The 12,171-nt window shown below is 41.3% G+C and overlaps 1 protein-coding gene across 1 annotated transcript; it reads left to right on the forward strand.

Annotated features, from left to right (window-relative positions):
- The first annotated feature begins 5,544 nt into the window (after positions 1 to 5,544).
- Positions 5,545 to 8,786, forward strand: ATP5MC3 (ATP synthase membrane subunit c locus 3). The gene is made up of 5 exons (XM_058809669.1): positions 5,545 to 5,622; positions 5,704 to 5,781; positions 6,754 to 6,831; positions 7,180 to 7,373; positions 8,542 to 8,786. The coding sequence occupies exons 2-5, from the start codon at positions 5,743 to 5,745 to the stop codon at positions 8,654 to 8,656; spliced, it is 426 nt and encodes a 141-aa protein (XP_058665652.1). The 5' UTR covers positions 5,545 to 5,622; positions 5,704 to 5,742; the 3' UTR covers positions 8,657 to 8,786.
- Positions 8,787 to 12,171: the final 3,385 nt, after the last annotated feature.

Raw genomic sequence — 12,171 nt, forward strand, 5'->3', positions numbered from 1 at the left:
CAGCCAAAACATATTACACAAAAAAAAATGTATTACACTTGTCCAGGATTATTTATATAATTCTGAAAAACAGGAAAAACAAGAAATCTAAAAAAACCGCTTAGGTATTTTTGTTTAAAAGCTAAGAATCTGGTGTTGCAATTTTCCCTGCACAAAAAGCCTGTATTTCCAGAAGAGCCCACTAAGAAAACATTCTTTCATTTTGGATCTCTTCAACTTCAGCTATAAAAATTGATGGATACTTCTGACAAAAAATGGCTCTAATTTGGGCAAAGTCTCAGCTGTCTGTACTATGTATTATAAGAAAGGTGTTAAAATCAGATTGCCAATCTGCTCTAACCAGTGCAGCCAATAGTATCAGCTTACAGCTGAAATTTGTTTTCTGTTCAAAAGGTGTTTAGTACTGTTAGCAGCATAAAAAGCATTGCTGAATTTATTTTTATTCAATCCAGTGATATTTTGTAACCTAGAAAGCCACATGTGTGTTATCCAGTGAACTGACTGGCCATTTCATGTATGGGCTGCTTTTGCAACACAGCCTTGAGGAATATCAAGAGTCATCTGAGTAAGAAAACATAGTTTAGTTAAAAGAGTTTATTTTCTAAAGTAATGTTGTAAAATACATGAAGAGGTATATTCATTCTAAATATTCTGAATCTTCTGTGCATTTATAAAAATTACTTTGATTAAATATCAGTGGATTTTTTTATTACAGCTTTTCCTCAAAAATCAATTTCCAAAAAATATTAGGCAGATGCATAATAATAATTTTTAAACACATGAGAGTTCACCCTGAATGTTACAATCCTGACACACACAGTGTAATAGATGTGAAGCATAAAGTGAAACTATTTGTGAACCTGACGTTTCCTTCCACTTTAAGTTACATTGCAAAAGTTAGTGGTGGGACTCAATAATCTCTGAGGGCTTTTCCAACTTAAAAAATTATAAGATTGTATGGAATATAAATAAAAGTTACATTAAAATAGGGAATCATAATTTTATAGAAAAAACTATAATTTTTGCTGACATATAAAATTAATTTTAAAAGTACAGGATTGTGTTCCACCTTGTGACATTCTGGGTTTTACAAAAGGCTGGGTGTATTTTTAATGTTTACAGTGTTGTACAGCATTGTAAAAGTAACCAGTAGAACCTGAATGCTAGACAATAGGGCTTGTTATCCAGAGGGAAAATAGCTCTGCCAGTCTTTTCTGGCAAGGTGTCTTGGAGCCTTGATGTCACTTGCTACCAGAATCCAACAGCCAGAATGAAGATGAGTTTTCCTCTTTTCCATACTGAATTTCTGCTGAAGCAGAATGTTTTTCCTCTTGACAACATCCCATTTGGACATATATAGCTGTGGTGTAGCATACCCTACTTATATAATCATTGTGATATTTTAAAGCAGACCTTAAAGACCCAAAAATTAGATGATAAGGATTATAATGATTTCCCATTCAAATTGCATGAATGTTCTCAACAGTATTAGCACACATTCCAAATCTTGCCAAGTATGAACATGGAACAATGTTGGTGGCTAATGTCATCCATTTCTGGGACTCAGGTGTTAAAATAATCAATGGAATGTTGAGCAGAATGCTCTACAGCCTAAATTAGCTCTACTTTGTTAATTGCCTCCTGCTCTTCACTGAAAAAAGCCATTGAGACTATAAAAAACCAAATTTTAGGGGAAAAAATGCTTGGATAAGTACTCTTGGGGACAAAGATTACTGAAGAGACAGTTTCTCCCTTTTTCTTGTAAAGAAGTTTAGAATTTAGAGAAAAAACTTTATCATCTGTATTCCCATGAAGAACCTCTTATGATCCAGCCAACTCTGCAATTAAAACATTACTTATATCAAAATTGGCCAACTACTAATAATCGGTAAGGTAAACAGGTATTAAGAGAGTGCCACCAAGAGAATTTCTACTTTAAGCAGAGCCATCTAATAATGGCTTTGTTCCTTCTTCCCAGAGCAAAAATGGTTTCAATACTCTGGAATGTATTAATTCTGCTCTATGAATCTTTTCTTTCCACAAGGCATTGCTCCAGTTCTATGAGTCCTGAAGAGGAAGATTCAAGCTGTGAGTGGAACTGAAACATGGCCCAGGCTGTGAAAAACACTGAAAACCCCTGACTTTGTAAATCAATATCAATCAATGCCCTGCAAAGTACATCATAAATCTGGATGTTCAAGAGAGCCAACCCTGAGGTAATACACCTTAAGTTTTAAAATATTTCACAACATTAGGATAATCTCAGGAGGCCTTTGATCCAATTTCATCCTTTGGGGGTGTTCCAACAATTAAGAGTTATTGGAATATATTGCTTTTTCAGATACATCTCCTCTTCAAAACAGATTTTAAAAAAAGACTAGTATGAGTGTGTGACATGTTTTGAGTTAATAATCCTCTGCTGGGAGATAAAATTTAACCTGAAGGAATAGGTTTCGATCTAGCAGCAGAACATTTTATTTAGGCTTTGGACAATGGGATTTCTCTTAACTAGCCAAGATTTCTCCTTCAGCAAGTATAGAACGTTCAGATATAGACATTCATGTTTTATAAGTTATTAATAATAAATGTTGAATTCTGGCAGACCCTCTAGTGCAAAGCACTCAGGACATGCTCATTTATTTAGAATTGCACAGGACTGTACTTGCTCAACTGAACCAGTATGCAACTACCATTATTTGCCTGTACCTGGAGGAAAACCAGCCCATATCTATCAGGCAAGCATTCCAGTTTATGGGTACTGTTCCCAACTGCCTTATTACCTGCTTTCTGGACAAATATAAGGCTTGATAGCACTCTAAGAAGTCACCAGAAAAATGCCATTTATATGCAACATCCATTCTGCTGATACTCGTGTATGGTAATATTCAGAGCCTGATATGTGTAGATGCCAATTTATTTCAGAGTTATAAAGTGAAAGTTCATGTCACTCTAGGACTGGTGCATGGATCCATCAGTGAACCAAATGAGCTGCTTGGCAGTGAGGGTGAAACAGATGTTTCTTTTCTTAAAATAAGGACAAAAAGACTGCAAGAAGCCTTATGGTTCCAAGAGAGGTTTTTTAGAAATCTTGGAAAATTTCTCTTTCCTTTCTGGGAAAGGAGAAGGCCATACTGGTGGAACCACAGCTAGTGATCACTTGCTGTTCTTACTGCTCTGACACAAACCTAGCTCGGCAGCAGGGAATTGTAAGGCCACAGGAGCTGTGGGAGAGGACTGGCTCTTCAGGCACCAGGTACTGCTCAATCATCTGCACTCTGTCTTCCCTGCCCAGGGCAAAGTGGGGAGAATATCTCCTCTGGCATCCTTGGCTACTGCCCATGTGCATAACTGGTCCTGACAGGGAGAGACAATTGGAAAACTGAGAACCTGCCTAAAAAGATTTTCAAAAATGTAGTGAGCAACTAGAAATTACACTGTCTTTAGTGCACTGATGCCCTTCCTTGGGGACCTAACAGCAGGTCAGCCATAGGATAGGAAACTGTGTGAGAGTAACAAGTGTTCCTTTATGAAGTTCTTCTTGAATTAAACTCAGCCTGGCCCCCAGAGATCAGTAACAGCTCTTCAAAATCCTCCTGAAAGGAACAGCTGAGTCACATTTACAGTACAATATCAGATGTTATGCCTTAAAAGCAACAATAAACCAGTGTTTAATAGTGGTTTTGACATGGCTCACAACAAATGGCTTGTGAATGCATCTTTAGAAAACATTCTGGGGTGGGAATTGTGACAGAAGAGAGCATTTCTTTTGTGAAAGAAGAGTGCTTTTGTTTAATGCGGTTTTGAGTCCGTGTGACTTTGTGCTGTGTGTACACAGGAGTGTCATTTTCACTTTCTTCTCCATTCATGAGAGCTGAGGGAAGATTTGTTTCATGCCTGGAGGTCCAGACCTCCAGTTTCCCAGTGAGAAAGCATGTCTCTAACTGCTGTGCTTCCTTCTGTGAGGAAGTGAATTCCTTTGTTGCAGAACCCTGCTGGCTGCTGCACTTCCTAAGGTGAAGTACCCGTCTTCAGAAATGTCACTGTGCAGCAGCATGTCACCTCTGAGTCATTCCAACACTGCAGCATTCGCCTTTGCTTTATGGTGTTATTCATGGTGATGGAAACACTTATTCCCACAATAGCATATGGATTGGATTTTTTTGAATGAATGAATGAATGACTGAATTATTGAATGAAAAGTTCTGCCTAAACATTAAAGGGTTTTGCCACTGATATTTATTTCTTAGTGTTCGTCTACGGAAGAACCATGTGGCAGACATGTCAGATCTGCCCATGCACCTCAGTTGCCAAAAAAATGTGTGTAAGCTGTGACAAGGAAAAAAACTAAAAAACCAAAACCACTGGCTTATAACCTCTTTTGCTGGCCTTTTTACAGACTGACTTTTTACTGTTGTTACTAAGATTCTGGATGCACACTGGAACCAAACCAAGCTTGCTGCGGGATTGAGGCAGGGAGCAGAAGGCCAGGAAATTCAAATTGTTCTGTTGCCTCTCACCTTTGGACTTACAACTGATTTCTCTCCCCTGTACCTATGGATCAGAAGACAGTGTGTTGTAGTTTATAAAAGTAACAATATGGTTAACACTAGTAGGCAGCTGCTGAAAGCACCTTTCAAACTTTGAAAGTTTGTAGGGGGGTGTTCAGGTTGCTGATATGGAGCATGTCTCAGCTTTGTGGCACCTGTGGATTAACCAGTGACAGCAACATCAATTGTCCTAGAAGTCTGCAGGAGACCAGCACCCGTCCTGAGACTGTTCCCATCCCCAAATACACACACAGCCCCTTACTTGGTCCATTGGAGACCTCTGGCAGCACACAATTTTAGAATTTCCTTTTATGGCGCAGATTGTATCCAATGAAAATTGTACAACTTAGATAAATGTTTCCCAGGGTTTTAGCCACAACGTCGATTTTTCAGCATTTTTACTAGTTGGCACTAATACCACTTACAATTGCAAATTACTATTAAAATAACAATCTCATTATCAAATGAAAAACATCAAAGTACATGTAAGTGATTAAAGTGGGAATCTCAGGAACACATGCTCAGCTCAGTGAAGATAATCCTATTTCGGTTAATCTTGATTACAAAGGATTCTTTCGTTACTTGGGTGTGAATCCGCTCATGGTGCAGAAATGACTAATGGAACAGTAGGGGCTTCTTGCACACAACGGGTGTCCTCGGACGCGCCCCCTTTCCCTGCCGTGACCCGAGCGCCAGGGACACCGACATTGACACCGCCCTCGGCAGCGCCGCCCTCACGGTGACACGGTGCCACCTTGACGGTGACATGGTGACACTCTCACGGTACCACTCTCACGGTGGCACCCTCACGGTGACGAGACGACACTCTCACGGTGCCACAGCGACACGCTGACGGTACCGCCCTCACGGCCGAACCACGCCCCCAGCGCGCGGCGGGCGCACTGCGGCTGCGCGAGGAAGCGACGCGCACACCCCACGCCCCCCGCCGCCGCCAATGGCGCCGGCACAAAGTGACCTTGGCCGCGCTCCGCCCCTTCCGCCGCCCGGCCCCGCCGCGCCTGCGCACAGCCGGCCCAGCCCTCCCGCCCGTCGGCCCGAGCGCGGCACCGCAGCGGTGAGAGCCCCGCCACTCCCGCCATCCGCGCCCATCGCCGCCCCCGCCCGCCGCACCCTCACCCTCTCCCTCTCTCTGCAGAGACGCCGGATCCTGAGCCCCGGGACGCCGCCAGCTAAGATGTTCGCCTGCGCCAAGCTCGCCACCTCGCCCTCCCTGGTGAGTGGGGGTGCGCGGGGGGCGCCTGCGCTTCGTCACCGGCCCCGTCCGTGTCGGCGGCGGGGTCGGTGCCGGCGGCGGGGCGATCGCGGGTCGGACGGGCCTCCGAGCACCGCGGCAGCGGCCTGGGACGGGCCCGTGCCCAGCGCTGCCCGCCCGAGAGCGAAGGAGTGGGGGCGGGGGTCGGGCAGACTGCGGCAGGGCCGCGTTCTCCTTCCTGCCTCCTTGGCGCGGCCGGGGCCCGCTGCCAGGGCGAGCGGGGGCCCAGGGAGGGGGAGGTCAGCGCCGCCAGCAGCTCCCGGGCCTGCTGCGCTCCGAGCCTCGCTGTAGGTCAAACTCCAGCCTGTTGCTTGTCCTGGGCAAGGCCGCAGTTCTTTGTCCTTGCGGAGATAAAAGATTGTCCTGCATGAAAATGCCCTCTCTGGCCTGCAGAAGGTCTCATTGTGCATGGTCCAGGCCCAGGTTTTCCCTGCAGGAACAGCTTTGTGCAAGAGCCGATATGACCTTAGACTGCTGGGAGCCCAAGGACACATGCAGGCCGCTTGTGAAAAACGATTCATTCATTTGTGCCTCGCTAAATTTAAAAGTCTAGGTTACATCTGTGCATTCAACAACTTGGAAAATCATTTTGATGGCTTTTATTTGTTCATTTTGAAATGTGTTTCACTGCTTCATGGTCGGTCGGGATTTTTTATCGCTGTTTTGCTCCATTTTCTGTCAGCATAATGCATGTATATGTTCACTGAATGGTGTGGCTATTTACTATATATCTTCTGAAAACGGCGCTGTCAGATTGCATGGCAGTGCTTGCTTCCGTATCGTTTATTGTGTATGCAGCTGTTCAGAGATTGCTGTCTTTCAAGGAAGACAAATGGCTTAGTAGCTAATAGTCTTACTGTCTTACAGAGTATTGTATGGAACTGCTGTGATCAAATGTTTCATTTTTTTATAGTTTTTTTCCTCCTCTTACAGATCCGTGCTGGATCAAGAGTCTTGTACAGACCAATTTCGGCATCTGTGTTGTCTAGGCCAGAGGTCAAGAATGGAGAGGTACCTTATAAACAAAATTCTGTATCTTCCTAAATTACCTGGTGAGCCTAAATGTCCTCAACCTAGAGTTCACTTGTACTAACTCAATACCTATAGTGTGAAACTTGCTTTAAGTCAAACACCTAATAATACTCGTGGCTGTCTTGCTCTTTCCCCTGAGAAGTCTTTGACGTTTAAAGTTGATACTTTCAGGTGGAACAGGTAACATTCTGAAATTTATGACTTAACAGTCTCATCACTCTGAATAATAAGTAGACAATGGATCTAATACAACTTTTAAAACTGCATAATAATGCTGTCACATGGTCTTTTGTCTGAATATAATGTTTTCTTATGTTTTGTTTTTAGGGCAAGTCAACAGTTATCGGGGCCCAAAATACTGTCTCCCAACTAGCACTTAGGGAATTCCAGACTAGTGCTATCAGCAGGGACATTGACACTGCTGCCAAATTCATTGGTGCTGGTGCAGCCACAGTAGGTGTGGCTGGTTCTGGTGCTGGAATTGGAACAGTCTTCGGTAGTCTAATCATTGGTTATGCCAGGTAATCAATCTCTCTCTCTTTAAAAAGTATTTAATTGTATGCAGATGTATCTTGAGACAGCTGAACTGTAGAAAATATAATGGTAGTGTAATAAATTCTGTTAATTATTACTGTTACTGATACACATGGCTGAAGAGAATCTTATGAAACTGTACCATATTCATCAGGATGGCTCTGTTGTTAAATTCAGAACTTTGTACACTCTTCCTGGAGGAGAGCCATGAAAGAAATTGCATCATTAGACTTGGTTGGTCTTTTGGTCCCTGAAGTCCAGTGTTTGAGCATTCAGTTCCAGAACTGAAATAAAAATCCAGCCTGTATTTTTCCCCATGTAAGAGGAAAAGTCCTAAATAGTCTTCATATTCAGAATCGTTTAGGAATGGATGTTTTTGAACACATTTAGCTTTGCATCTCAGAATATGCAGTTGTTTTAGCAAATGAGTTCCTTCTAGAAATCTGAAGGGGGCAAGGGTGAGGATTTTGTAGTAGGAATGAACTTTCAGGTAATTGTACAACATTCCAGTAATAGAAGTAGTTCACATGACATCATGGAAGAGCAGAACTGATACAGGCATAAAAGAAGTCTCATGTTCTTCACTACTTTTCAACCAGTTAAGTCTTAACTTCTTGGTAAAGATTTTTAAGCCTTTTCGAAGACAAGGAAGCTCACTTTCCACTTCAAGAAACAAGTGTTTTCAATACAAAATTCTTATATCAAGTTTTGAATTTGGCATGAACATGTCAATAAGCAGTGGTAGAACATTGCTTCATAGATTTATATTGGAGATTTTCTCCTCTCACTTCTTGAAGGCATACTCATTGCATTTTTGCAACAAACTGCTTCAACTTTTTTTGTTAGTTTTTTCCTACTCTTAAGTGGTTTCAGTTCCTGTATTTGCCTTGAGAGTTGGTTAAAACATAATACACATGAAATTCCTTGGGAGTGTGGTTCTCATGTCACAGATGTGAAATAAATTTCTAAGTTAGACCTGAGTCTAGTCTTAATTGCCAGCTAATTTGTCTTCAGTGAGATCCTTGCAAAAAAATTGCTTGGATTTATTGGATTTTCCCGTTTCAGTATCTGTTGCAAGGAACTATGAGGTTAAACTGCATGAAAAACATCTTAATTGTAAGGATAAAAAAGACTTACACCTTCTCTTTCTTTTAGAAATCCTTCTCTGAAGCAGCAGCTGTTCTCATATGCTATCCTGGGATTCGCCCTGTCTGAAGCTATGGGTCTCTTCTGTCTGATGGTTGCTTTCTTGATCCTATTTGCCATGTGAATGGAGATCTGCCTGTAATATTGGCATTGGAATGTAACTGCATTTTACGGGACTCCCAAAATGTTGGTGTCATGGAAATTAATGCTATTTCCAAAGTCATTTCATTAAAGATAACAACTTTAACTGTCAACTTGTTGCCTTCATTTATTGTCTTTCTCACTAGGGTATCTGGAAGATGACATTTTGTAATTCAGTCTCCACGGATTGCTCCTAATAATGACATATGTATAGCACTCTTCCAGTCAAACATTTCATTTATTAAAATTAACGTGGCATATACTTAAAAGATCAAAGGATGCAGAGATTAAGTCTGTACTTCTGGCCTTGTTCCTTCTCTTGTGTTTTTGTTTTTGCTTAAGCTAGCTGACACACGTTCTGGCGCCTCTTGATAGAAGGAGCCAAACAGAAATCCATGAAGGTGATAGGACACTTCGTATCAGTTTTCACACACACCAGATATTTTGATTACCATGGTAGGCTTTGCACTTGGATCTGACCAGTGTCCCCATTGAGCTAAATATACAACTGCTTTAGTGCAGTCCAAGGAATTTAGTTGTGATACATGGACATTATATTTCATTTAGTTACTGCATTTTTGGCATCAACTAATTCAAAGAGCTTCCAGCTTTCCAGTTTTGTAGTCAGCCTTGCATTATCTCACACATTCTTTGAAGAGCATTAGGATTAAAGCATTTTGGTTAAAAAAAATAGCTGCAGTATCTACCTCTGCTTCTCTTGTAGCAGTCTAAATGGATTTATGGTGTCATCCATACTTGGAGGAAAGCACTGTGTGCTACTATACCTACCTGGTGCGGGGCTTGATAGCATCTCAAACCTTATCCAGAATACTAAATAATCCGATATATAACAAAAAATAAAGCTGAACTTTGTAAGAATGCAAGCCAAGCTTGTTAAATGTTTTGTCATCTTGCTGTTAAGTAATTACTGAATTAATATAGGAATTTTTATTGGAGGAAATGCAGAAATTATTAATAACTAAAATAAGTGTAAGGTGTGGGTAAGATTTTGTTTTAATCTGAATTAAAAAGTACCAAGTGGGTATTCAAAGAAATACGGTTTAGTGGACTTTAGACCACTTTAGTTTATGGTGGACTTTGCAGTGTTAACAGTTGGACTTAATGATCTTAAAGGTCTAAAACACCTTTCCTTAAAGGTGTTTCACAACCTAAATGATTGTAGAATTTGTGTAGCAAAATTCTAGAACCTAGCACAAGACATAACTTGCCCCACAAGTTCTTAGTAGAAAACAGTAATCTGCAATACAGAGAATGTTCTTTTATATATGTGAATTTCAGAAGTGTAGAATAGGAAGCAAATTAGTAGCTTTAGAACAATATTAGTAGTGTCTTACATGAGTAGATCAGGAAGTGGGGGTTTTGAGGAGTGAGGAGGTAGGAGGCGAAGCACATTGCAGGTATCTTCCGTGTGGTCCATGCTCATGCAGTGCTGATTTTAGGGACCTGCTATTACCCATTCTTGGAAGCCACTGATTTGCAAAGCTCACAGTGCATTTGTCCTGGCTGAAAGGTATTCTGGACTCTAAATTTCACCTCTGTATTGCTGTCATGGTAGGTGGTGAACTTTTTTCTCTTCTTTCAGTACAGCAGTGATCTCTACAGGCATGTGAGGTGGCAGTCTATTTCCTCAAATCATGGACAGTCCAGTGGACTTAGCTTATTCAAGCTTCAGCTACCACTGAGATTTGGCCAAACAGGCATCTTCAGATTTGACTTGGTCAAGTCCAGCTCCAGCTCTGCTAACTCAGCTGAGGAATTTTTTTGCATATAAAATGTTTCTGCTGAGTTGTAATGGTGTTTGGTGGAGATAGAAGACCTGGCTGAATTACTGCTCTGTAACTGCACTAAGAAAGGCACCTGAGTCACCGTGAGTTGTTTGAATCAGGGTTCGAATGATGAGTTTTGGATTTACGTCCCATCTTTTACCACCCTTTCAACATGAACCCTTTTTCTTGGGATCTGCCTAAAAGGCAGTGGACATCTTGGTGATTCTAAATGTGGATGTGAAGGTTGTTTTAGTAGTAGCATCTCCCCAAGCTTTTTGCCTTTTAACTCACTCTTAGACTGGCGAGCATAGGCCAAACTCAGGCAGAGTGGCTGTTTAACTACACCAGTGGGGACAGAATCAGATCTGGGTTCTGCAGATAAAGATTAATTGAGGACTTTCAAAACAAGGCAACAAACCTTCACACTGAGGATTATCCTCCTTATGGACAATAAGGGGCTTAGAGTTAGTCAGTGATGGGCAAATACTGACAGGTGAACTATTACAGGGCACATGGAATCCCTTCCCAACAGAGCTCAGTTGGTCAATTTGAGTGTCTGACAGGAAGTACCCTCAGTTTGCCAAAATGCTCACAAAAGTAACAATTATAAATGTGTAAAAGACTTTTTTTCTTACAAAAAACCCCAACCCAGTCTCTTTGCCTTAATAGGGCAGCAAAACAAAGATTTCTTGATCTTCCTGTAAGAGCTTCCATCAAGAAATCTTCTGTTACTGTAGGCGTTACTTCCCCAAAACCTTTTTCAGTTTCTTCTGACATGGACCATGCTGAACTCAGAGATGGTCAGCTCATGAACTTGTCTTGTAGGTTCTCCGGATTGAAAGACTTACTGTTCATGTTTCATTGTTGAAGATGAAGCCAGCTAAAGCCAGCTAAACCTCTGAAATATCCATGTTATTCTAATGGAAAATGAAGAAAATGTTAAAGTTACCAATTAGGCTCTTAAGTTACAGCTGCAGGTAAAAGTGATTCATCCCATGCTGCAGGTAAAATTGAACATCCTGCTGCTGTTTTTTTCCCTTTTCCTGCTTTCCTTTTCTTTGATTTTTGCATGAATTTCACACTGAAGAAAGGCACCTGTAGTTCAGTTTCTTAGTCCAGGCTTCGGACTGCTGCTGCTGTGTAATGGTGAAGCTAAGCCATCAAAAAATAGTTTCCAATACAGGTCTCAGTTGCTCTCTGAAGAAAGATCTCTATTCCTCTCTTCTGCATGTACAATTGAGTTCTTGCAACGTGCTACTTTAAAGAATAATTCCACCTTTAACTAAACAGTGTACTTTAATGCAGTGCTTTCTATCCTGCCATATCTTAAAGAACTTTGCAGAAGTGCTGTACAGTGCCCACCAAAACCATACACAAGAAATGAAACATACCCTACTGTCTTGTGCAAGTTCAGAGAAACTCAGCCAAAATGTATTTTACTGGAACCGATACTTTTTTAGAAGTACTTTTTTGTTACGGCCTTGCACTCTTAGATCAGTCTCAGAACAAGATCAAATGATGCACATGCACAGAATTAAGGCTTCATGTGTGATTCAGAGTACACTAGCTAAACTGTGTTGCCATATAGGGTTATGCTACTTTTTTAACGAATCCAAAATTCTTTTAGTTCCTCCTGTGTAGAATACAGGCGTTTGCCATTATTCTACAGTGCTTCGGCATTTTTGATACATTAACCAAGGTGAGTGTTTAG

Source organism: Ammospiza caudacuta, chromosome 8 (genome assembly GCF_027887145.1).
Source record: "Ammospiza caudacuta isolate bAmmCau1 chromosome 8, bAmmCau1.pri, whole genome shotgun sequence".
In the NCBI taxonomy this organism is placed as follows: domain Eukaryota; kingdom Metazoa; phylum Chordata; class Aves; order Passeriformes; family Passerellidae; genus Ammospiza; species Ammospiza caudacuta.